General features: G+C 35.6%; 5 protein-coding genes and 1 long non-coding RNA gene across 10 annotated transcripts; 4 read left to right on the plus strand and 2 right to left on the minus strand.

Annotated features, from left to right (window-relative positions):
* Positions 1–110: 110 nt before the first annotated feature.
* Positions 111–2,333, minus strand: LOC148762320 (U3 small nucleolar RNA-associated protein 18 homolog). The gene is given in 4 exon segments (XM_088806317.1): positions 111–1,820; positions 1,823–1,868; positions 2,204–2,233; positions 2,328–2,333. Coding segments are annotated over 4 exon segments (1,347 nt in total). The 3' UTR covers positions 111–555.
* Positions 2,334–3,170: 837 nt separating this feature from the next.
* Positions 3,171–6,870, plus strand: LOC18597548 (S-adenosyl-L-methionine-dependent methyltransferases superfamily protein). Its single transcript, XM_007026649.3, has 7 exons — positions 3,171–3,313; positions 3,403–3,464; positions 4,384–4,517; positions 4,967–5,112; positions 5,573–5,644; positions 6,174–6,281; positions 6,404–6,870. Exons 1-7 carry the CDS (start codon positions 3,244–3,246, stop codon positions 6,586–6,588), a joined length of 777 nt encoding a protein of 258 aa, XP_007026711.3. The 5' UTR covers positions 3,171–3,243; the 3' UTR covers positions 6,589–6,870.
* Positions 6,871–7,002: 132 nt separating this feature from the next.
* On the minus strand, positions 7,003–9,399 carry LOC108662267 (uncharacterized). The gene is made up of 2 exons (XR_016026389.1): positions 7,620–9,399; positions 7,003–7,372 (listed from the first exon to the last, which is right to left on the minus strand). It is a non-coding gene; the product is annotated as an uncharacterized LOC108662267 (long non-coding RNA).
* A 1,176-nt stretch (positions 9,400–10,575) lies between these two features.
* Positions 10,576–14,331, plus strand: CAX4 (cation exchanger 4). The gene is made up of 12 exons (XM_007026653.3): positions 10,576–10,970; positions 11,394–11,461; positions 11,562–11,590; positions 12,165–12,361; positions 12,450–12,665; positions 12,784–12,915; positions 13,056–13,172; positions 13,268–13,321; positions 13,413–13,529; positions 13,628–13,718; positions 13,814–13,878; positions 13,962–14,331. The coding sequence occupies exons 1-11, from the start codon at positions 10,704–10,706 to the stop codon at positions 13,873–13,875; spliced, it is 1,350 nt and encodes a 449-aa protein (XP_007026715.3). The 5' UTR covers positions 10,576–10,703; the 3' UTR covers positions 13,876–13,878; positions 13,962–14,331.
* A 2,693-nt stretch (positions 14,332–17,024) lies between these two features.
* On the plus strand, positions 17,025–20,736 carry LOC18597550 (putative envelope ADP,ATP carrier protein, chloroplastic). Its single transcript, XM_018120602.2, has 10 exons — positions 17,025–17,479; positions 17,720–17,776; positions 17,949–18,011; positions 18,123–18,179; positions 18,275–18,358; positions 18,677–18,745; positions 18,826–18,938; positions 19,026–19,195; positions 19,514–19,592; positions 20,227–20,736. The coding sequence occupies exons 1-10, from the start codon at positions 17,144–17,146 to the stop codon at positions 20,348–20,350; spliced, it is 1,152 nt and encodes a 383-aa protein (XP_017976091.2). The 5' UTR covers positions 17,025–17,143; the 3' UTR covers positions 20,351–20,736.
* Positions 20,737–21,098: 362 nt separating this feature from the next.
* Positions 21,099–25,545, plus strand: RUS5 (root UVB sensitive protein (Protein of unknown function, DUF647)). 5 transcript variants are annotated; one of them, XM_088806306.1, is made up of 15 exons: positions 21,099–21,410; positions 21,492–21,588; positions 21,689–21,815; positions 21,970–22,070; positions 22,612–22,670; positions 22,923–22,969; positions 23,049–23,127; positions 23,203–23,275; positions 23,641–23,730; positions 23,886–23,945; positions 24,057–24,170; positions 24,417–24,477; positions 24,566–24,684; positions 24,822–24,914; positions 24,975–25,106. In XM_088806306.1, exons 1-15 carry the CDS (start codon positions 21,271–21,273, stop codon positions 24,978–24,980), a joined length of 1,266 nt encoding a protein of 421 aa, XP_088662432.1. In that variant the 5' UTR covers positions 21,099–21,270; the 3' UTR covers positions 24,981–25,106. The 5 variants fall into 5 exon arrangements, with proteins under 5 accessions (XP_088662432.1, XP_088662431.1, XP_007026717.3 ...); XM_088806305.1 differs by having other exon boundaries at positions 21,102–21,410; positions 24,993–25,545; XM_007026655.3 differs by having other exon boundaries at positions 21,102–21,410; positions 21,492–21,554; positions 21,664–21,815; positions 24,993–25,545.
* The last annotated feature ends 10 nt before the right edge of the window (positions 25,546–25,555 follow it).

Below are 25,555 nucleotides of genomic sequence, written 5' to 3' on the forward strand. Positions count from 1 at the left end.
TTATCAAAGTATCATAAACATTAAAAAAAATTATCATGAACGTTAATTTTTAATTATAGTAATTGTTTTCATGGGTTGGGACAAATATTAACTATTGTATCTAACTTAAAGGAACAGAATTAAAGTTTTTGGACATAATACTGATCATTGCAAGCCTTATAACTGAACATGAACAAGCTGAACTCTTTCCAGTTGACTGACTACTAGAATATTAACTGGAAATTCAGAACGTCCAGCCAATCTTTATCAAGCATATTTCTATAATTTCAACATAATTATGGGACAGAAAGCCATGGAGTTTCCAAATCTTTAATAATGTAAAGAAGCTAAAGCTATCATTAAGTGAAGTTACAACAACCAATGAACTCGTACACTATAAGAACTAGGTTGAAGCTATTGAATACAAAATTTTGTCTCTTTGAGAATGTTTTTAGTTAGTCAAAAGGAAAGGACAGAAAAAATTTTAAGGCATTGTTCATCTGCTGATGGCTAGGGGTGAAACTAGATGGCAGCTGAACTCCCACACACAAATACATGATGCTTCAAACAAGCACTCTATGCATGACTGTAATGATGCAACTTGTATAATAGCACTTTGCCAGCAGCATTCCCAACAGCCACGAAACCACCACCAGGACTGAAATCCAAGCAGCGGGGATAATGTAAGTTCACATTCGGTGGAGGCCAATTCGAGTATACAGTAAACGATGGGACATGTATCAGCTTCAAACTGTTTTTCTTCAAGGTAGAACAGATAGCTAGTATTTGAGCATCACTATTAAACTTCATAAAATCAACTTCGGTGGTTAGATTCTCAACAGTCTTGATTGGTTTTCTTTTACCTCCCAAGAATTCATCTCTGTTGTAAATGTTCACTATCCCACTGTCTGAACCAGCTGCAAACATTCTTCCAGTCAGTGATGTGCAAAGAGCTGTACCATTGATGCAGCCTTCATCCACAGCCTTATGGAAGCAAGTTCTTGTTCTCAAGTCCCAGTGGTAGACCTATCCATCCCCACCAGAGCTCAATAATTGCTTCTCATCATCAGCAAAAGCTAGAGAACGGACAGTTCCATTCATCTTAAGTGTTCCGATCAGTCCCTTTGTTTTGGTTGAAACCAACAAGATATAACCTTCATTTCCCAAAAAAGCAATCGTACTAGAATTCGGGGAAACCTCAAAAACTTCCAAGCTTTTTTCCTCCCTACCAACCAAAGGCTCTATTTTATCAATTTTTGCTTTCACTAAATCAAAACAATAGAAGAACTTCCTCCTCCCTACTATAATGACCTGAGAACCATCAGGTAAGAAAGATGCCTTTCGAACAGGACAATCTGCAAGAAAGAGGCTTTGTATTTTGGTATTCCGTTTACCATCAATCTGAAAAAACCTGATCCTCCTATCCAATCCAGCAGCAAATAGTAACTGAGCATTCGTATGGAACTGAACGGAATTTATTGGACCATTAGCAGGTTCCTCAGCATGTGCATCCACTAGTCTTGAATACTCAAGAAGCCCTGGCAACAGTTTAACACTACTCTTCACCACAAGATCTTCATTTTTTCTCAGAATATCATCATCAGCTTTGACATTTCTATAACCATGAGCAGCTACAACACCCCCTTCTTCATCTGATGATTCATCATCATAAATAGTACAGTTCCTTAACCCTGAATCCAGCTCTGCCCATTTTGTCCCTGGGTTCAACTTAGCATGCTGAGCCCGGAGTCTAGAAATATACTCTGAACCAGAAATCACACTCTCATCCTCTTCCTTCCTCAACTTTCTCAACCTATTAACCTTAGCTATGTTTATTGTGGTTTTTCCTCCTCCTCATCCACCCAAACAGCTTTCCTTTCCTTACTCTCCTCTCCCAAAAGTTATTCATATACATAGGTGCCTTTTTAATGTGCTGGGAATTATCATATTTTACATTTCTTTTCCAAAAAAAATCATATTTTACATTTACTTTGTTAGGCACTTAGTTTTGTTTCCCAAAGTGAAGAATTGATTACTCCAGCCAACCAATGCAAGTATCAAGTTGCAAATGTTACTGCTAAGCTAGAACAGTAGGCATACTCATTTCTTGTAGACTTTGTAAAAGTCTTTGAATCATAGTAGAGTGATTCCTAAATATGTGTGCCTTTTTTATAAGCAGGAAATCACCAAATTGTAGGAGTACATTGAGTAAGGTATTAATTACCTTGAAAAGGCAGTAGATTTCTTCCACAGCCTACCAATGCAAAGTCCAAATAGAATGATGTGCAATTCATGAGCTTTCAAATTTTTTGTGCTTTCACTCCCATTCCTTGTATGCATCTTTGTACCTGCATTGTGCTTACTTAGCAAAGCCACCTTGCACAGGTACCTTTGCTTTTATCTTATAAAAGAGAGAAAAGGGTTCTACCTAAGCCTTTAAAAGGTAGTGTTTAGAGGTTGTGCTATATCCTTCAAAAGGCATAGAGGTTCTAACTTAGCCTTAAAAAGTTAAAGAGGTTCTGTCTTATCCTTGAGAAGATAAGGTTTGTGCTTGAACCTTTGAAAAGGCATATTGTATTAAATTTATTTAATAGTGGATTAAACTCCTTAGCTTGCTAAAGGAGAGGACATAGGCACCTAGAGAGAGGGTCGAACCTCTATAAATAGTGTGTCAAATTTTCTTGTTACTCTTCACAATTAATTTATATCATCAATGCAATTAATCACATTATAATAGAATAAACTAATATATAAAGTAATGTGGAGTGAGGCAATTAATGCATACTATTTGAATGAACAATTACTATTGAATTTGATTAATTATTTTTTCATTATCTCTTTTTTTATTGTTATCATGCTTCAAATGTTTTTCACTATGATTAAATAATTGTTAATTTTTAACGGACCAAATTATTAATTTTTATAAACATCCATGATTTATTTGGTAACTCACCTTATTGGACCAACAAAGTCCGCTCAAGCAAGTGATCTTTTGGGCTACATGACTCACCCTATTGGCCCAAAACCTCCCGCCCCAGCCTGTTGTCATTCGAGCTGGTGCACTAACCATGTGGGCCTCGTAAGGTCCGTATGTAGCCCACTTTAGCCCGTATGTAACCTTATTGGACCAAAAAAGTCCTTATGAGATATCTCGGGCCTAAGCCGAATAAAGAAGAAGAAAAGACAAGCGAGCTTCGGCCTTTGATTAGCGGAGGAACTTTCTTTCTGCAGTGTCGAGCTTAGAAGGGAAAACGAACGAAGAGAATGGACATAGCTCTCTTCTCTCCATCTTCACTCTTCGCCGACGACGGCGACGACGAAGAAGTCTCTGTTGGTATTCTTTTTCTGATATATTTACTTCTATTTTCAGTTTGCTTTGATTGTTTTTTTCGAATAAGCTCTTCACCCTTTTTCTCTTTGCAGATGAGGACCAAACAGAGATCCATCAGAGCTATGTGGAGAGGAAGCACCAGTTTTCTGGCATTGTAAGTCTCTTCTTTTATAATATATTCATAACCCTTTTCATAATTTTGTTTTAGCGAGTGGATATCTAGCTGTGTATGTAACCTCCAGTATTATTTTGCATTGTTAGTCATGTTTTCATCCATTTCGATATGCCCATCAGCTGTTTAAAAAACCTTGCTTTCATTGCAAAAAGGTGGATTAGCATTAGTATTTCATGGAAAAGTTCTAACTTTTGTGTAGTATTAAGATGCCTTTTTGTCAACAATGCTTCTGCCGGGGCAGAGATAATTGAACTGGTTCTTAACTGAGTACCTGCCTACCTGGTTCTCAAGAATGCTTTGATCACATCGATGTCAGTGTTTGGATAAATTTTGTATGAAAATGGTTTTGCAAAAATGGGATTTTCACTGCTCTGCAGACTTGTTATTCCCTAGTAGCTTGAATCTTCTGCTTCTTTCAATTAAATAATAGCTCAATTATCCAAAAATTTTTTTTTTTCTCTTTGATCAGTTTTCATTAAATATGAATATTATGAATGCAGACAGATCTATTGTTTAGTAGAAGGCCCTCATGAGATGGTTTAGATGTAGAGTTGCCACATGCAATGTAGTATTATAAGTAGTGGAAGAAGTAAATGCAAATCTTAACTTACTGGGGAGTGAATTGGATCATAAATTTAAGTGGCATCGTAGAGCTTAACTGTAATATCATCTTGAATTTCTTATATTATATTGGGATTTAAGCAACTTTACCACTGCCATGGTTGACTCCTGATACCTTATCAGAAAGCTGTAGCTCTTAGAATTAGTGGGAATCATATTTGACCACAGTAGTTTAGTGAAGCCTTATTGTGGTTTTTGAGTACTTGTTTTTAGAGTTTACCAGAGGTTCACCCATTATCACCTTTATATCATTATACGCATTTTGGCTTGTGTGCAGGAGTTGCTTATTCGAGAATTTTCCTTTCACCAGTTGAATGCTAACTTACTCTGGCCGGGTACATTTGCATTTTCAGAATGGCTAGTTCAACATCAATCATGGATAGATGGTCGGCGTTGCCTTGAACTGGGCAGGTATTACCTTCAGCTGCAGGGTAAAAAAAATTGTATGATCTATGAGAGTGCACCCTTGTTTTAGTTGTTTATTCTCTATTGTAGTGCATCTACCTAGTCTGCATTCATTTATTTTATATTCAGTATTATTGTTCTCGGGAGGGCTGTTTATAATCAGCACTAGTTAAATATTGAGCAGAGCCTAATATCAGTGGCTAAATGTGTCTGTACATTACACTTCAGAGACATGGTTTCTAAATAGTTAAAGCTTTGAGGTGTCGCCTTAGCTGCAAATTTGTTCACCTTTTAGAATTATGAAAACAAGTTACCCTTTGTTTGAACTTCTAAGTACATTATTCTTTTTTCTACTGCTTCCAGTTGAGTTCTACGAATTTCTTGATATAGTTTTGCATTTGAATTTTTTTTTTCAATATTTTTCTTGATGATCTTAATTCTTTAACCATCGGCAGTGGGACTGGAGCTTTGGCTATTTTTCTCCGAAAATCATTTAATCTTGACATAACAACATCAGACTATGATGATCAGGAAATTGAAGAGAACATAGCTCATAACTGCCAGGCAAATGGAATTACACCTGTCCTTCCTCATATAAAGCGTGAGTTCTCTTTAGTCTTTGTGATCATCAGTAATCTAGCATTCATATGGTCAAATTCTAATGCAAAGAGATATGAAGCAATAATTTCATGGACTATTTCCATTGCTGTTTTGTTGGGTTGAAAAGTTCATTTAATCATTTTACAATAAAATGAATTTGAAATATCGGATGATTATCCTGAATACTTTTGCGCAGGATATCTGGTGGATGGAATCTGCCATAACTTCGTACCATTTATATGGTTTTTCCTTTTTTTGATTACTATAATCTGAATGGCACGTGCTATTTGTCATATTTTTTACATATTATTAGATGTTTAAAAGTAACTTATCTTTGATTCTTGGTGTTTGGCTTAACTGTGAAATGGCAGATAGCTATGCATTCTTATTTGTTCTTCTTATTATTATTATTATAATTTTAAGTATTGATTTTGTTAAATTAAAATGTCCATTCTTTTCAGATTCTTGGGGAGACCCCTTTCCAACTGCTGACCCAGACTGGGACCTGGTCATCGCAAGTGATATCCTGTTGTGTGAGCTTCTTGTTAATATAGCTTCTGCAATTTACGTTATATGCTTGAAGAAAGGCAGATACACAAATGAATTAATGGTTTGAATTTTCTGTTCCTTTCATTGTACATCAAATTTTGCATTCAATATAAACACGGAAAAACCTTAGCACACTAGAGTAGAATTATGAGTACCACCGTCTTTGAATGATGTGGACCCCAAAGAGTGATAAATCAAAATTCAAGAAGGAACAAGCTTCTTGTGGTGCTGATATTTTAATTTCTATTATCTTTGTAAATCCACTGATTACACTTATATCGTTATGAAAGCTGAAGAAGCTATTTTCATCTTTGGAGTGGTTTAGAGCAATTTTCTGTTTTGGTTTTAATTTTGCCTCCTTGCGAATCTTACCAAATGCTTTGATGCTCAGCAAACTGATTTATTATATGGAATTATGTACTTCAGATTTGATTTGATGTTCTGTGATTAAATCTCCTTTTTCTTACCATGGAATGCTTAAGCATGCTGTATCCGTATCTTGGGCTCTTGCAGATGTCAAACAGTACCCTAACTTGATAAAGTCTCTCTCTTATCTCCTAAAATCTTACAAGCCTAAAGAAGACAAAGCTGTTTGTCCTGTGGGAAATGACCAGAATAGTGGTAACGTGCGAGCGAAAATTATTATTTATTAGTTTGGAAAAAAGTTGAAACTACCTCTCCACAAAGGATAGAATCTGGCATTGGTCATATGTTGCTGATATGTCTCTACTGCTTGCTGCCAGGAAAGCGCATGGGGTTGCCTGCACCAGCATTTCTAATGAGCTGGAGACGCAGAATTGGGAAGGAGGATGAATCACTCTTCTTCTCCGGTTGTGAGGATGCTGGTCTCGAGGTGGAGCACATCGGATCCCGTGTGTATTGCATAAAATTAAGAAAAAATATTGTCACTATCCCCCAAGAGAGTTGATGATTGAAGCTGGTATACAATTATGAATTGCAGTTTCTTATTTGCAGTCTATATCAGGATTCAGGACCATGGTCATATTAATCAAAGTGGGCAACCTAGAATGGTTGTTTTAACAGTTTGGAATGCAAGATGTAATGCTTCTCTTGAGATGGTACTAATTTTGCCTCAATGATGCAATTGATGAATTACTTTTCTGTCAGCTCTTGAAAGTTTGTAACATTTCTTAGAAAAAAACCCTTCTGAATGGATTAAATTCAAATTCTATGAAGCTACCTTCACCCATGTCAATTCTTCTTGATAAATGATTACGCCCCTTTTATTTGATTTACTTATTTTTTTGCTGGCATTTCTCAATAACTACAGTTAATTCAGATGCAGAAGGGAACAAAAAAGAACAGGGAGAAAAGGGTAAGATCAGCCCAAAATTTCTAGTATATCCCAGATAAAATAAACTGAATAAAGCCCTAAGGTGGTTCTCCCATCAAGTTTGCATTATTTTGTGTGACAACAAAGGCAAATCCTCTGTTCATCATGTACCCAAAAATTGAAAAGCTTGCTACAGTTTCATCTTATGAAAAATGGAAAAGACAAGTTGCAGAATATATGTAACTTTGTTCTAACATATTCCAAAAAAATAAAAGATATTTTTGAGCTTTCTTTTATCCTTTTCTGAGAAGAGCTTCCATTAAAATGTGCCACCACTTGCTTTTGCCATCATTTACTGGAACACTGTAGAAGTCTTCCATTTTCATTTCAATGGCATTTCCGCTTCTGTTTCCTGTCACTTCATTTGCAATCCAAAAGTTTGAAAATGAACTCCTCCTCAGTTTTCATTTGGGAACATGTAATCTTGGCATGCTAAGTTAAAACTTCAAAGCATCTAACAGCAAGACACATTAATTTGTGGCCAACTTAATTGGTTGAATATCTAATTCTAACATAACTTGACTACATATAAACTGGAATTGATAGAAAACTCTCCAACTTTAAATCATTAAGTTCAAAAATCGAGAAGCCATGTAAATTCTAACCAAAAAAAGATGGTCAGACACATCTGCATGCACTGGTTTTTGTCTTGCTCTTATCAATAGATATAGAGGAAAGTTCCTGGAAACTGCACTTGCCATTACCTTCCCCTATCATTGATGTATATGCATACCCTCTCTGCTGAATATAATTTCAAATGTTAGTTTCAAGAAAACCAACATCATAGATTTGGGTGTGCAAAAATAATTCCCATTTCTTGAAACGGGATAAAAAAATGAAATTAATTCATGACATTGACATCTTAGAAAGTAGGAAAATCTAGGAAGAGCTTGTGTTTTTTTGTAAATTATTGTGGGACTTGAGTGCTGATGCATGCCCCCATAATTTGCATGAAACAAGCTACATTTTCAGATGTTGGCAGAGGAAACTTCCTGGAAGCTGTCCAGGGCTCTATGCACATGCTTGTGGGGCAGATCTTTGGGTTGGGAAATAGCTCTAAAACAAGGTTTAGAGTATTGAAACCAAAGGGTGTTTTATCAGGAAGCTATTATGGCAATGGACATGGACCAGCCGCATGTGCAATCCAGCATTGGCAACTATTGATGAAGATAACAACATTTCATGCTTTTCCTTCCTGATATCCTGGGCCCCCCATGGCTCCACCCAACCTGAACATTAGCCCTACAACTAACTTATGTTTTCAGAAAATTCAGCAGATCAAATTGATAATGAGTATTGATTACAAAAGTGAATGATTAAATGCGAATAATGAAGAAGACATTGATTTGCAAATATGGTTTTCTTTTCCCATTTCTGAGGTGTAGACTAATTGAAAGATATGAAACTGAACAATTCTTCAGCCATTGAAGCAACCAGCAGGTAGCTTTCCTTGTGGAACATTGCTGACTTAGGAGTGCTAGCTAGCTATCTCTATCCCTTTCTTCATTTCATTTCCTTTCAATTCTGCTTTTTGAGAGGATCCTTATTTTTCCTTCAAAACTTCAATTGAAGTAACTTCTGAAGGAAAAATAAGGATCTCCATAAAAAAGCAGAAGTGAAAGGAAATGAAATGAAGAAAGGGGTAGAGATAGCTAGCTAGCTCTCCAAGGTCAGCAATGTTGCACATGGGAAGCTACCTGCTGGTTGCTTCGATGGCCACACGATTTCCCAAAACCAAATCTGCAAAGTTAAACCCTTCCTGCAAATGAAGGGTTGAGTCGTTTAGCCAAATCTGAACCAGACAGTTGAAACTCTTAAGTTGCTGTCTGTAACTAATTTTTTTTGCTCTCTCTCCTTAAAAAAAAAAGAAAAAAAAAATAAAATCCATGCAAAATATAAGAAAACATTACTACCATACCTACCCCGCCTACCATAATCAGAACCAAATAATTGTGGACTGCCTTCTACCTTCGCTGAAGCTACCAAAATATCTTTCTCTATTCTTCCATAGCATTCCTCTCCAGAGTATTCCTCAGAGCAAAACATTTTCCAAGCATAAAGATTGAGAAAAAAAAACCTCCATGGATGAAATTTATAGCCCTGGAAAGGCTTTAGTTCTTGACACTTTGTAACATGGAAACTTCTTTCCACCTTCCCTGCTTTGACATTATGCTCAAAGTAAAAGTAGATGTTGGCTCTAGTTACAAGGGATTTTGGTGTTATATATGTCTAGAGATTGACACTTGTAAAGTGCCCATTTGCCTTTTACTCTCTGCCACTGGAATTCAAAGCCTGACTATTTTCTGTTGGTGCAATTAGCCTTCTTAGTCATCTTTGATGAAAATTTAGCCTGAATTAGGAGTTGGAATTCTTTGAAATTTACTTCTAGAAGATCAATATTGGATAAACAAAACAATAAAAGTAACGAACGATAACAAATACAACAAAACTCTTAATAAACCCGCAACATAAATTTCGTTTCAGATATTTGTTTTCAGACGAAGTTTCGAGGAAAGTTCTTATAACCACCTATGTACGGAAGATCGTAGGTCCTCCTCTTCTCCATGGCAGTGATGGTTTAAAACTTTGCTTCCTCTTCTTCAAAATCCATGCAATAAAAGCTTTCCATCGTCACTCACATGATCAACCCCAAACGAAACAAAGAAACGACAATTCAAAGGTTATGGAAAGAAGTAAAACCTATGGCAAGGTGCAACTCAAGTTGATGTTGACATATATCTTCCAGAAAGCAACATGTTGACACCAAGGTACGATATGGTATAGAGTAAAGGACAACTTCATAGCCAGATAAAATCTTTGGGCAGTACTTAGATATCATATTTTTTCTGGTTCTGGAAAATCCGAAACATTAATTTTCGCAATATTAGGTTGATTTCGAGACTCGGGTTTTTTTTTCTTTCCTTTTCTTTGCTAATAAAATCAAAATTTAATGTGACCCTAAAGCTTAAAATTGGAGTTGCTTTCATCCATTAATGCATGGAAGTGCAATTTTTGTTTGTAATATATATGACAAAAAAAGGGTTTTATCAAAAATTCATTTGGAGTTTGAAGACCCAAGTTTCAATATCTACTTTCACTTCAACAAGACTTCTTTCCTTTATAATTTGATTGAGAAAATAAATAATAATTTAGAGCATTCATGTATTGGAACTGTTCATGACCTAAGTACTCAACTCTCAATCAAAAATAATATATTATTATTTATTATAATGTATCAATATATTACATTAATATTAAATAATATTTTAATTAACACAATTAATTAATTTTTAATCATAAAAATTTATTTGACTCAAACGATACGAGTCATATGTACAATTTAAAAACTTATTTGACCCACGCCATTCAAAGATAAATGTATACACAATTATTATGAAGCATAAAATCCAATCATGAAGATAAAACATTCCCCTCTTTTTCATTGTTATTTTTTTCTTTTTTAGTATAGAGAAGAAGCTTCCTGGAAGTTGCACTTTCTTTAATATTTGATGCATACTACAGACAGACATGAGTCTTCTATTTATAGCAGTATGTATCTTACTCTCGAACTCATCGAGACAATATCTGAAAGAGTTTATTTGGTTTTTGTCAGGGTCTACATTGTTATTTTGTGCACTAGACTCTCGCCCTGGTAGAAAAATATTTTCGGGTTTGCGTGTGGGAAGAAGATGGCTTCCTTGCAAGAACCATGGCTATTGGAGAATGGCAACCTGAAAGGGTCCAGCAAGGAGATTCGCCATGGTAGGACTGCACACAACCTGTCGTCCTCGTCATTGCGGAAGAAGTCGGACCTGACCCTGGTTTCCAAGATTCGGTATGGAATGCTCAGGCAGTTCCTGACCAATCTTCAGGAGGTCATTCTAGGGACCAAACTCTCAGTTCTCTTCCCGGCTATCCCTCTGGCGGTCGTTGCTGAGAGCTACGGGTTCGGAAGAGTGAGTTTCTAATTACTTTTCTTGCTTTGTGAATGCTGCTTTCAGGGTTCTTGAATAAAACAGTGATTGCTGACGGGGGTGAAGGCCGATATAAGATTGAATCTTAAACGGAATTCGATTCAATTTGACTCTGAATCAAAATGATGCTCAAACTTTGAGATAGAGTAAAGGTTGACTGTAAAATTTCAACTACCCCAACCGTAATCTCAATTAATCAATGATATCGATCAACATGTTTTTGACAGCATCAAAGTGTATTCATCACCTTGCATCATTCACTATCGTTTTCTCTTTGCAAAGTCTAAGCCTGCCTGTTTTGCAGATAATACTGGCCTTCAACATCTAATTTAATATCCACTGAAACAATATTCATTGCTTTTCCTCAACCGTAGAACTAACTTATGATTTTTCCTGCAAACACAGCCATGGGTCTTTGCATTAAGTTTACTTGGACTTACACCATTGGCTGAACGTGTCAGCTTCCTCACCGAGTAAGGCATCTTCTATTATTTTATGTAATTATATAATTAGTTTTACCAATACCTTATATGACATATAATTCCTGTTTCTTTCGTGTCCGTGTACTTACAGGCAAATTGCTTATTACACTGGTCCAACAGGTAACTTTCCCTCTCATTTACTCTTATATTCTTACTGAAGTTTGCAAGGTTGGGTAATCAAACATCGGTCCTATCAGCTTCTTTTCCTCTATGATTGCCAACTTTGCTATTATATTTCTGGTACATTCGATGCTTGTGAGTCTAAACCTACCGTGGGATTCCAAGTGTTGTGAAAGAAACCAAAAAAGAACACAGAAATCAATGCTGGTTTCTTATCCTCTTGTGAGTGTTTGGTGCTATATCCTTGTCAGATAACGACCATTTCTAATTCTTGACAAGTACAACTGTTTTCTGCCTAATTTGTTTCCTTTACTTGATGGTGATCAACCCTTTTTTTTGAAAGGCAAGATTGGCTTTTGCCAATCTTGAAATGATCACGAAAGGAAGGGATTAGATTTTGTGTAATCAACATCAATATTATTATAATCATTTGACCTTAATTATTGTATTGAACTTTGGCTAAGTCGTTTTCTAAAATAACATTGCCGTTTAACTTCTTGTTTGAAGATTATGAAAGAGCTGTTCAATCATGGAATTAATTAATTGTTGTCTGGATTATATTTTAATCTTGCAGTGGGAGGGCTGTTGAATGCAACCTGTGGCAATGCTACTGAGCTGATCATAGCAGTTTTTGCACTAAGCCAATATAAAATAGATGTGGTCAAGTATTCCCTGCTGGGTTCTGTCCTATCGAACCTGCTTTTGGTTCTAGGGACCTCTCTCTTCTGCGGCGGTATTGCCAACCTGAGAAAGGAACAAAAATATGATAGAGTAAGTTATTTGTCAAAACATTACATGCTTCAATATTTTATTACATAGTGGGAGTTGTTTATGGTTCTAACACTGTTAAGTTTGACAGAGACAAGCCGATGTGAACTCTCTCCTGCTGCTGCTTGCATTATTGTGCCACTCGCTGCCATTGTTGTTTCGAATGCTTGGGGCATCCGATGCTGTCAGTACAGCCGACTCAACACTGCATTTGTCGAGAGCAAGCAGCATTGTAATGTTGATTGCATATCTGTCATACCTGATCTTCCAACTATTCACACACCGGCCATTGTTTGAAGCTCAAGAGGTAGTCCATTTTAATGTTCTTAACAAGAACAACTGAAACCACATTAAGCTTCTAAAAGCCCGTTTCTACCGATGAACTAGGAAGCATGAAACTGATACTGTGTGGTGCAATTGTTCAGGAATCAGACGATGACGAAAATGGAATATCAGAAGAAGCACCAGTGATTGGATTTTGGAGTGGATTTATCTGGCTATTTGGAATGACTGGTGTCATCTCATTGCTGTCTGAGTATGTTGTAGAAACAATTGAGGTAATTTACATCATTTCCATTGAGGGGTCCATCCTTGTTCTTTCTCAAATTCCCATTGGCTGATCATATCATTTATCAAAGCCTGGTTATGATCTTCTTTAAAGTAAAATCAACTAAACTATCCAAGCACTAAATCTCAGGATGCCTCGAATTCTTGGGGAATTTCTGTTAGCTTCATCAGCATTATTCTGCTACCCATTGTCGGAAATGCAGCAGAACATGCAGGAGCTATCATTTTTGCTTTTAAAAACAAGCTGGTGAGTAACAGCCTTGATTCCTTTTCCTTTAGTTTCAGCAATAAAACAATATGTTTGACAGAATCTCTGATGAAACTTCGGAACTGAAAATGCAGGATATTTCTTTGGGTGTTGCATTAGGATCTGCAACTCAGATTTCCATGTTTGTGGTACGAACTTAATAAAATAATTGAATCTTTCATAGGCTTTTAACTCAGATCAGAGCAGTCTAAAAATTACCAACATTTCAATGTGACTCAGGTTCCACTCTGCGTAATTGTCGCTTGGACCATGGGCATTAAGATGGATCTTAACTTCAATCTCCTCGAAACTGGCTCTCTTGCTCTATCAATCATTACCGTTGCCTTCGCTTTACAAGTAATTAAACACCGTCTTCAATCATGCAAACACCATTTTTCTTTCTTGTATTAACGATTCAGTTGAGCTAAAATCTTCTGTTACTACTCGTTTTGCAGGATGGCACTTCTCACTACATGAAAGGACTGGTTCTCCTACTGCTCTACATCGTTATCGGAGCTTGCTTTTTTGTATTCAAAACACCTCTAAGTAAGGATTCTGATAGTCATACACTGATCAAAACTTGTTCATCTTCACTATTTCTTCTGCTAACTTGTTTTTTTTCTTACCCTTTTTCACCTCAGACCAAGTAAACTTCACAAACTCGGGAATCAAAACACCAACCGAGACAATCTTCAGAGCTTGATAAGTAAGTGCAGTTCAAACAGCTTGCGATTGCATAAACATGGTCTCAAATATTATGAAACTAAAGATTAAAATCTATGAATGCAGGCTTCCCCGTCTTGGGGTCCCTCCCCCTTATCGATGTGATGAACGTATGTTTGGAACTTCAACAGATCTCATGCATTTGTCATTCTTTCACTATGGTCTGGCCTGCCTGAAAGCTGACAGATTCTCAGTTACTACTCCACCATGCTTCAGATTCGGTTACCATTGAAGCTTGATGAAGACAGGCTGCAGTACACAGCACATGGTTCTGTGTACAGATCTCTCAGTGTGTTTCTTTTACTTCCAGCTGAGGTTTGTTTCTGATTATGCTCGTATAGTAGTAGTAGCAAATGAGCTAGCTAAAAGGGTTGTTTCCCTCTTGTAATTGCAGTTCATCAAAATAAATTAAATCGTTGTTGGTTTTGTTTGGCTACTTCTGCAATCGTAGTTATTAGAGCTTATGATTCCATCTGTATTTGCATTATTTGGTTTCAAAAGACTTAAGAATCTTAATCATGGGGCACAAATATTTCAAAAGACTTATGATTCCATCAAAATATCAAAAAATTTCTCATACTCGTTTCAAAAGAAATAAAAAAAGGGTCAATTTCTTCGTGGGAGGGGAGGCATTGATAGTTTTTTTTAAACAGACATTATTATTGTTATTGTCCTCTTGGTCTACTTGTCGTGTTGTTCTTGGTATCTAACTAAATAATATGTTTTGTCTTACTCTGACAGTTTTGTAGAACTGTTTTCATCATCCATTGCCTTGCTTGCTTGTAGAATTCTTGTACTCGCCAAAACAAACCACATGTACCATATGCCTGCATAACATGGAAGGGAAGAGTCATTTTACTTGCTGAAAAGAAATCAATATCAAATCAGATTTCACCATATAATTGGTCCAGTACCTAACACCTTGTTAATATAATCAGTGCCGACATCAGAAAACATCATAGACAAGTAATTCATAACATTAAGCACACATGTATTCGAACCCACTTCTGATCTTCAAACGTGAAAACAGACTGTTGGGTCCTTGACTGGCAGAACCCATGGGAAAAGCAGAAGAACTCATGGGAGGCTTCTGTTTGGGCATGGGATATTATTAATAGCAGAAAAAGGAGCTTTTGTAGTTGGTGGAAGCCATGGCTAGCATTAGCTTATGGGAATAAAGCTAGGTGGGGGAGAAAATGATTACTCTCCAATCTCAGTAGAAAGTGGTGGTCCCAACATTTCAACTAGTGTAGGGTCAGTCAATGGCTAATCTCACCTCATTAGAACTACAATCTCCCTATTTTAATCATTTTTTATTGGTTTGAATACTAAAAAAAAGGTCATGAACATCTCATTTTATCTAAAATAATCTATATTCTTTTATTAAATACAACAAAAATTATCGAACATTTGATTTGTAATTCAATACCAATCGACATATAATTGTGTGATTATTGATTTAATCACATTATTTATCACGTGATTATGTCAATAAGTTACTTCATGTATCACGTAAATATAAAATATTAAATTAACCGTTAACTTCTCATTAAAACGAAAAGATTATATGAATACAAAAGATTATGTATTAATATAATAAATTAAGACACAAACGAATAGTTACTAACTCTTCGAAAGGTGCAGTTTGGTTATGGTTGAGCACCAACGTGAACCGTTCATCTAAAGAGAAGAGACTTTGTTTTCGTTTGTTTAGTCTTTGGGTCAAGGCTTTAAGGCCTTTGTTCGCCTTGATTGCAGTGGATTTGGGCCTCCCAATCTACTCGGAAAAGTACTTTTAGAACATTTTAAGATATTAAATATCGATTATTTTATCTCAAAATATTTATTTTTGTTTGACTTTAACATAAATTAAGATAAAAATTTCGATTTTAATATTTTGAAAATATAATTGTTCAATATTTTTTAATATTAAAAAATAAAAAATAAAAATATGAGACTAAGAAAATAATGTAAAAATTTTTTTTTTATTAAGATTACATATATCGCATATTAGAACGATATAGTAATTTTTTTTCGGTAAAAGAGAGATTCATCGAACTTTAGCTCATGAGTTTTGTACAATAAGATATTACGTCAATTTTATAGTTTATTTATCGTAAATTTTGAATATAACACATTTAAGTTTTAAGGCTAAAGTCTTAAGTTCTTTTTCTTTACTTATCAATTATTTTAATTTTCTTCTTGTTATATGTTCACCATATTAATTTCATAATGACTATGGTTTTATGAGAAATATGTTGTGACTTCCTATTTTGGATTAGTCAATGCTATGTATTTTCCAAAAGGACAAAATGCCTTAATAAAATACAAGTATTTGATAATAATATTAAAACTTTTAGGGGGAAAAACAATGTTAATCAAAGTAGTAGTTGGAAAGGATTCAAGACCACAATATCTATTATTTATATTTTATTAAAAGAAGAATAAGGAGAAGAAGAAAGCTTAGGATATTCTAAAAATACTTTTTTTTCTTCAAAATTCTTTTAAATAAATAGTTAAAATTGAGTATTCAATCGGTTTTAATTTGTTCAATGTTAAAATTTTAACAATAAAATTAACTGAATTCTTATAAACATAATCAAACCAATCGGATTATAATTTAAAATTGAAATAATTGAACTTGACTTATATTTACTCAATTTGATCGATTTTTATATTTTTTAATATTTTATATTATATAAAAAATTTTTTGTCAATTTGATTGTAAATTTTAAATATTAAAAAATAATAAAGTAATTGATTAAAATTAAATAAAAAACTCTTTTAGTTTAGATCGATTTATTCGGTTAAAATGCATTAATGTAGACTTTATTGTTAATTTCATTTTACGATAAAAAAATCTATTTATAAACTCGCACGTATTAAATAAGAAAAGATTCAAGGAGATTTTACAAAAGGCAATTTTAAGTATCGAGAATTAAATCAAGTAACTGATTAAAATAAAAAAAAATTAACTGAATTTAATTAGTTTCAATGGATTATTAATTAGAAGTTATTAACGTTGACCTTATTGCTAATCTCATTTTAAGATAAAAGAAATTTTCGTACACTCGCACGCACTGGATCAGAAGAGATTCAAGGGGACTTTACATAAAGGCAGTGTTTTTGAGATTTTCAGACCTTTGCGCTCCCTCCTTCCCTCTCTCTCTGCAACGAAACCTCCACTCGCCTTATCTCTTCTCTGTCCTTCATCAACCCTCCAAATTCCCAACCCATCCCAATCCACCATGAGAGAAGAGAAACCCATTTTCCGCCTCCAATCCATCCCGGGCCTCACCCCTTTCGAAACGGCGCGTAATGAACCATTCCTCGGGAAAGCCTGGCTCGCTTATGGTTTCAAGGACGGCAGCGGCAGTGCTCGTAATTTCGCCTGCCTTTCCATGGCGGAGAAGAGAGAGCAGCGACGAGGTTCCGCGCCCACTCCAGGTCAGCTCCTCAACCATCCTTTAGCTGCTCTAGCTTACGTCCCGAAAGACGTGGCCATTTTCGCAGCTGGCGCCATCGCTGGAGCCGCCGCTAAAACCGTCACTGCCCCTCTCGACCGCATCAAGCTTCTTATGCAGGTTCACTTTTGGCCTCTTTCGTGTTCCTTTGACTTTTGCGTAGTTGTTCGTTTCATTATGTAAGGAATATTCGTCGGTCGGTTAGTTAGTTAGTTATCACTTAAGAACAGTGTGAATTAAGAAATAAATTACCGTATTAATGGACATTTTACCATTTTTTTTCTTTTGTTTGATTGAGAATTGTATTAATTTCCCAGAATCCATTCTTCGTTGTTTTAAAATGTTTTTTTTTTGTGACAGACTCATGGGGTAAGAGCTGGGCAAGAGAGTGCAAAGAAGGCTATTGGTTTCATTGAGGTATATTTTTGGTTTATTTTTCTTGTTCTCAGCTGTGTTTGGCTCTACTTTCTGTTTCTTTTGCTTTTTTATTCTGGAATTGATAATTTTGTGTTTGATGAAGTTTAGCTGATTAAAGTAGTGGTATGAAATTACATTTAAAATGCGGGTTCTATTATGGAATAAATTGCAGGCGATCGTATTGATTGGGAAGGACGAAGGAATTAAAGGGTATTGGAAGGGCAACCTTCCTCAGGTTCATTGCAATTTTTACTTTCAATCATTATTTCAGAATATATTTTGATTATGTAATTGCAATGATTTATTGAGCTGCTCTTTTATATAGATTTAGTACTAAATGGTTCAGGTGATTCGAGTTGTACCTTACAGTGCTGTCCAGCTCTTTGCTTATGAAACTTATAAGGTAATAAAATAATATGTATAACCCAATCTTAGCATGGTACTCGATATCCCCGGGTGGAATTAGTCATTTGATTTCCATTTCCTATTGAATTCTAGAAACTTTTCAAGGGAAAAGATGGTGAGCTATCTGTTATTGGAAGACTTGCTGCTGGAGCTTGTGCTGGCATGACATCAACTTTTGTAAGTGATACAGTAATTGAGCCTTTTTGTATTTTAGTGGTTCTACCTGTCATGCTTCCTAAAGTTACTGTAATTTTTTTTTTTGGAAGTCTCTGTATTTATTATTATTATATTTTTTTCTCAATTAATGGGGAAAACAAGAAAGAGTCTTAATCCATTATGCATGTTAGGGAGAAATTCTTTCTTCTTGTTAAATTTGTCTTTGACCGGTTAACTTTTGATTTTTGGATTTGGCATTTCTGTCTCCTGAATCTTGGTTCTCTCATTGATTGCTCAGTGTGTCAGATTTTGAATTTCATTCCCTTTGTTTTTATGTAGATAACATATCCGTTAGATGTCCTGAGACTACGCTTGGCAGTCGAACCAGGGTGTCGAACTATGTCTGAGGTTTGTTTAACTCTCTTCATTGTTACCAACAATGAGATGACCAATTTATTGGAAGATGAACCTTAATGTGCTGTTTCCAGGTTGCCTTAACCATGTTGCAAGAGGAAGGGTTTGCATCTTTTTATTATGGTCTTGGACCTTCTCTCCTTGGCATAGCTCCGTATATTGCTGTGAACTTTTGCATTTTTGACTTGTGAGTCCAAATGACACTGCTATTTATAATATGTCATATGAGAACTCAAATTTAAATCTGTCTTACAAATTCTTATGTTGATAACAGGGTGAAGAAGGCTTTGCCAGAGAACTATCGCCAGAAGACGCAAGCGTCTCTACTAACTGCTGTGGTGTCAGCTGCTTGTGCCACTCTCACCTGCTATCCTTTAGACACAGTGAGAAGACAAATGCAAATGAGGGGTACACCCTACAAATCAGTTTTGGAAGCCATTCCTGGTATGCCAATGTTACTAGTTATATTTGCATTATTGACAGCAACATAAAATGTACGAAAATCACATCTGCATTTGGCATTTATAACCAGTGTCTTGCATTCGTTTTTTTTCCCTGAGCGCAAAGGGAGAGCTACATTGACTTGGGTATATCAGAACTTGACTTTGGGTCACATTCCAACTGTTGGTATTTAAGTCCACAATTTAGTATTCACTATCAAATTAAAGTTTCCTATGTGTTCTGTTCTACCATTTGTTCATGGAAAAGTTAAAACTTGAGACTTGATGGTTTCCTGACTGCAATATATTCTTGCTTGAGCAGGTATTGTTGAATGTGATGGAGTTATTGGTTTGTACAGAGGATTTGTTCCCAATGCATTGAAAAACCTACCAAATAGCAGGTACACTTCCATTCCTGTCCATTTTTTTTTTTCTTTGTAGAATTATATAGTTACCATTTTGGTTTGGAACAAGATGATGTTTGGCTCATATTCATAATGTTCAGTTTAGAACTAGATTATCTTGAGGCCTTAGTCATATTATTCAGTCAATTTCTTACGCATTAGTGATGTTAACTCAAGTTCTCTAAAGCTCTAGGTAGAGATAGAACTAAGGTAGCTAATATATCACATATTTAGGATCTGTTTGGTTTATGCTCTTGTTATTTGCTTTTTTGCTTTTTTTTTTTTTGGTAAAAATTTAGTTGAAGACAAAAAGCAAAATGTAAAAAATGAATGGAAAACGAAAGAAAAATAGCAAAAAGCATAAACTAAAATGGAGCCTTAGATATCCCATGGAGTTGCAATCATTCTATGGTGATATTGTAATTCTTCTTTCACACCATTTGTAAAATATATTTTTTGTTTACAATATGGTTTAGGTGGTTTCAGTCATTGCAGATAGATCTCTGCCTATATGGTTATGCAATTGTCTTATGTAGTGGGTGCTCAATATTCTTGCTGCATAATTGAATCAATTTGCAATGAATTTCGAGTTTCACTAAGCTGAGACATTTGTTACTCATTTCAACCTCAGCATTAGGCTTACAACCTTTGACATTGTCAAACGACTAATTGCGGCCAGTGAGAAAGAGTTTCAGAAAATTGTGGGGGAAAATAGCCATAAAGAAAAGCAGGAAACTAATGCTGAACAATCCTGATCCTTGGAATCCGCATGTCATGGCAATTTTTATGGAGTACCATTTGTTTGCTCTCCAGTTTTTGTGGAGCTCATGTTCCGCCAGAAGTAGCTATTACTGCAGGAATTACATTTTACTTAGATTACCTGTATGATATGTGAGAATCCTCAAGCTGCCAGCCTATAATTGTGTTCCCTGTTTAGCCAGAGGTTGCTGTAGTCAAGTTCCCTTTTTTCCATTTTCAGGTGGAACTGGAATTGAAGTTCCATCATAATGGTAGGAAATTTGCATTACCAAGTAACCATGTAGTGTACATGAACATTCTTGAGCTGCCAGTTCTTTAAATTGCTGGGGCTGTATTGTTGTAAGACAGTTATTTTTGCTAGTCTAGTACTATGTTTTACATATTTTTTTTGGGTTTGGTCTTTGATTTTGAAAGATTTTTCATGTCAATTTTTTTTTATTTTTACGGAGCAAGTAACTTTATTATTAATTCACATGACATATAATCATTTAACAGCAATTGTGATGTAATAATGTCTGCTATTAATATCAATTATCATACATTTTATGTAAATAGGAAATGTAAGTTGATATTAAATTTGATTGTTGTTAATTTTTTGAGTAAAAATCAAAATCAAATTGCATAAATAAATATAATTTAGGGGCTTTATAAGTTCTCTAGTCTGATAATTATCTCCAGCCTCCATTGATGGGCCGAGGTACAAAAGCCCATTGCCCAATAGTCCTCAAATCGGGTTTGCTCCGATTTGGTTGGTTAAGGTGCGAAGAAACCGGATAGGCGACACCTGGTTTTCCTTCTTCGCCTTCTTCCGTATTCAATTGGTCTTAAGATTTGCAGCGGGAACACTGAGAAGTCAAAAGAGTTCATCTTCAATTCAGATAAACTAAAATCTAACAAGCTCAAATCAATCCTAAGAATGTCTTGTTCTTACACTTCGCAAATCCCATTTCCTTCACGAATTTTTCCTTCTCGAAGAAAGAGCATCGAAAAGAGACTACGCCATCTTCAAAATCTCCACTCTTCCAAGGAAGGTCAACAAGAGCCTGACGGTGATAGGTATCAGACCCTTCACCGAACCCATGTTTTGTTTTGCTTCATTTCCTGAATTAACCGTAGTTTCTCTTCTTCTTTTTTCAGGAATAGTGAAAGTCAAGACCAAGTGATATTACTAGAAAGATATGGAAATGGTACTATTAAGAGGTCTACACCCCAGCATTTCATTCTTGTTTATTTGGTAGGAAGATATGGAAATGGTATTATTGGAAAGTGGAATCTGAATTGTTGCTCTTGATCAATGTTTCATTATCAGATACATGCTTGGTGATGATTTGCAGATTCGAGCTTTTCTTGGGAAACATGATTCAACAAGTAATGAGTTCCAGGACTCGCATTTATCCAACCCAAATTTATCCTGGTTACCAGGCATCCTCAAAGATTTTATCTTGCCCGCTGGTTTCCCAGGTAAACTAACATCCAACTTTTCCTTCCATTTGCTCTTTGATTCTACTTGTCCTAATAATTAAATCTATTGGTTAATCAGTATCAACCAACTGACCATGTTTAACTAGTTGACATCTCTAATCTACTTGGTTATCCTTCTTCGTGATCAATGCAGGATCAGTTTCAGATGATTACTTGCAATACATGTTGTTACAGTTTCCTACGAATGTTACTGGATGGATCTGTCACACTCTAGTTACATCAAGTCTTCTAAAGGCATGTCAATCTAACTCCAGCCATTATCCTTACTTGGGTATGTGCCCTAGGATATTTCACTCCCTGATTTTGGCTTGAAAGAAGACAACATGCTTTAAACTGTTAAAATGTTGCTTTCTTCAAAAACGGGTGTTATCATCTTCTGGAAGATATGGTTTTCTTTGGTGTCGCTAATTATAATTTGAATTCATTTGGTATCAATTAATATGGATTTTGGATACCGTGAATGATGTTTAGAGTTTGTGAATTTGCAGATGAGGCTTCCATGGCATTTTCAGATTAGCTTGTTCTTAATGAATCTTTCATCTATTACTGTTACTAACTTACCATTCTATTATGCTTCTGTGGCATTGTGGAGCTATTAATCATATAAGTTTTCTGACCAGAAAAAAAGGATGGCATAAGTTTTTGTTTCTCTATATTATCAACATCAGTTTAATTGACCATGTAGTCTTTCTTTTTCAATGAGCTTCTGTTTCTTCTTGGCATCTTGAATGCATTTCTACTTCCCCTTATTTTACTGTCTTTCCCATTATTGCAGGCTGTTGGTGTTGGATCTTTCTCAGGAACTTCAGCTGCTGCTTCAGCTGCCGCCATTAGGTGAATTTCCATGATTTTGTTTTTTTGAAAAGCAGGTGAATTTCCATGATTTAAGATATCTATATCCATGTCTACGTGAAAGCTTTGTCTATGCTTGATAATGGAAAGAATAAATGTTTTTTCTGCACTTCTCTGTATGCGCGTCTAATTGATTCTGTACCTAGTGTAGAGATAACAGAAGTACACAATTATTTTGTTTATATCAAAGTAGTCTTATATGTTATTGAACCATTTACATGACTGTTTGTGTAGATGGGTGTCCAAAGATGGCATTGGAGCTGTTGGGCGCTTGTTCATTGGTCTGGCAATTATAGAAAGAGCTAAAGTTCGGAAAAGTTATGTGATGAAATTTATTGGTTACTGTTGCTATTTTTTCAGGTGGCCGATTTGGAAATCTCTTTGACGATGATCCTAAACAGTGGCGCATGTATGCAGACTTCATTGGCAGTGCTGGAAGGTTTGTTTTTATTGTAGAGTAGTTAAATAATATTAGAATTGATAGAGACCACTGAATGTCTTAATCTTTTGGCAGTATATTTGATCTAACAACTCAAGTTTATCCTGCCTATTTCCTACCATTGGCATCTCTTGGGAATCTTGCTAAGGTATTGCTCTGGGCATACTGATCCTGATATTTTCTAACAGAGTGTCATACCATTATTTATAGTTCCTTTCTATCTATTTCAATTCATGCTCAATAAGTATGTATTTCATGAAAGGGAAAACGGGGAACAACTACCAATCATATTTATACCAAGTCCAGTTATATCCGACATAGTCTTTGTTTTTTTTTTTTTTGAAAAGTGACATAGTCTTTGTTGATTAGTGTAATGACTACATAAAAAGTGCAAGCATCCACTCTATTTTCCTCTAAATTGTATTACAGAACTATAGTCAGTTCCTTTGTGTCAGTTTTAATGTAAGTGCAAAGTAGCTTTCATTAATTTGCTGAAGATTGAAATTTGACCAGGCAGTGGCAAGAGGACTAAAAGATCCTTCATTCCGTGTGATTCAAAACCATTTTGCAATCTCAGGAAATCTGGGAGAGGTGGCTGCTAAGGTAATGTATATTTATATACTGGTAGCATGTATGATTCCTTATAGATTAAAGAGAGCTTTACCTTAATTAAAAACTTTTTTCCCTGTATGACTGATATGTAAGGTCAGTTTTACAAAATGAAGTTGTCTTAGTAATTAGTTGACCAATATTTTCAGGAGGAAGTTTGGGAAGTAACTGCTCAGCTGCTTGGTCTTTATCTTGGCATACTGATCCTGGTGTGTAGTGTAGTTATTCAGGATACTTTCTGGATGGATGTCAATTCATGAGCAACTGAACGTTTCTTGCTTCAACATGTTATATTTGAGTATTGACAATCATAAATGCAGGATACTCCTGACCTTGTAAAATCATATCCAGTGTTGGTGTCGACATGGGGAAGCATGCGGCTTCTTCACCTCTGGTTACGTTATCTGTCACTTTCAGCTCTACGATTTAACACAGTAAGTATGCTCTAGTTCTAACTGACTCCTTTCCCTCAGAGAGGCTGAATCAGGCCTAATATGTGAACTCTATTGGGATAGAGACATAATTAAATGTGAAGTTCTCTATCATAATTGTTTATGTTCTCTTAGAATCAATTTTATGCACATGGTGGACAGTGAGGATAAGGGTCAAAGGAAAACTTATAGGAATGCAGAACAGAGTTCAAGTGTTTGATATGGGTTTCTTTTTTATTTTTTGGACAGATAAATCTTAAGCGTGCACATGTTCTGGTAAAATCACATGTTTTACACTCTAGAGTTCCTGGTAAAGTTATATTCCTTTTGAACTATTGCTTATAAGAAATATATTGTTCCAACAGCAACGACCCATTCTTTTTTTTTTTGCTCTACAGGATGCAATGAGTGCAATAGGGAAGAAAATATATTGTCATGGCAGAGATTCATAAGGCCACGGATTATTTTTGGTGTGGCCATGGAGGAGATATTAGGTGGTGGGAGATCCATTTCCATGGTATTGCCTGATTTCTTTTGCTGCTCATATATGAATAGTAAATGGATCAATGATGATAATAACAACAAATTTTGCCAGGAAAGATTCCATTTTTGATAATTCAAGCCGCTTTTCTTTTCTTTTTCTTCCTAGAACAGCTGAGGACTCTCCTGAGAATATATGCAAGCGAAAAATATATTCTCATGGTGAACCAACAGCGAAAAGATTTCGAGGTCTTTGTTTCATTCAAGGTATGTGTGTAAGTTTTGCATAGCATATTTTCATGAGGTTAACTCTTCAACTTTAATCAGGCCTAAAACTGACTACAGGCTGGTGCTACAAGCATATCAGTCTTGCGTAGCGTGTGGCAAACTTACTGGCTACACGAAAACCTGAATGTCTCGGAAAATATCTTTGATCAGCTCGTGAAAAGTTTGTCTGAGATGGATGATAGGTTCAAAGAATTCATCCAACAGTTGGATAATGCTGGATGGGACACTCATCAAATTAATTTGAGGGTCCCCAAGGAAATCTCCATTGATGAATGCCATGTTTAAGTTTCAACACTCAAAATATGATGATCAAACAGCATATTTTCACCCTAGGAACCAGAGCTGCCGTGTGCCCGGAAAGAAAAGTGCACTTGGGCAAAACAGACATGCTCTGCATGTTGAGGTACCAGGCAGGCAATGAGCAAAAGTGCCAAGTTTCCCATGCAGCTGAGGCACTGAGCTACTATGGCCACCTGCCATGGTAGGATCCTTTTGATGGGGCAATAATTCGAGGTTGTACATTGGAGGGACAGTATAAAATTGTTTCCTTTTATTATTTTTGTTATATTTTACATTAAAAAGGCTATAGTTTGTTGTTTCCACCTTTTTATTCTTCATCA

The sequence above is a fragment of the Theobroma cacao genome, chromosome 5 (assembly GCF_053813885.1).
Source record: "Theobroma cacao isolate CCN51 chromosome 5, ASM5381388v1, whole genome shotgun sequence".
Lineage (NCBI taxonomy): Eukaryota > Viridiplantae > Streptophyta > Magnoliopsida > Malvales > Malvaceae > Theobroma > Theobroma cacao.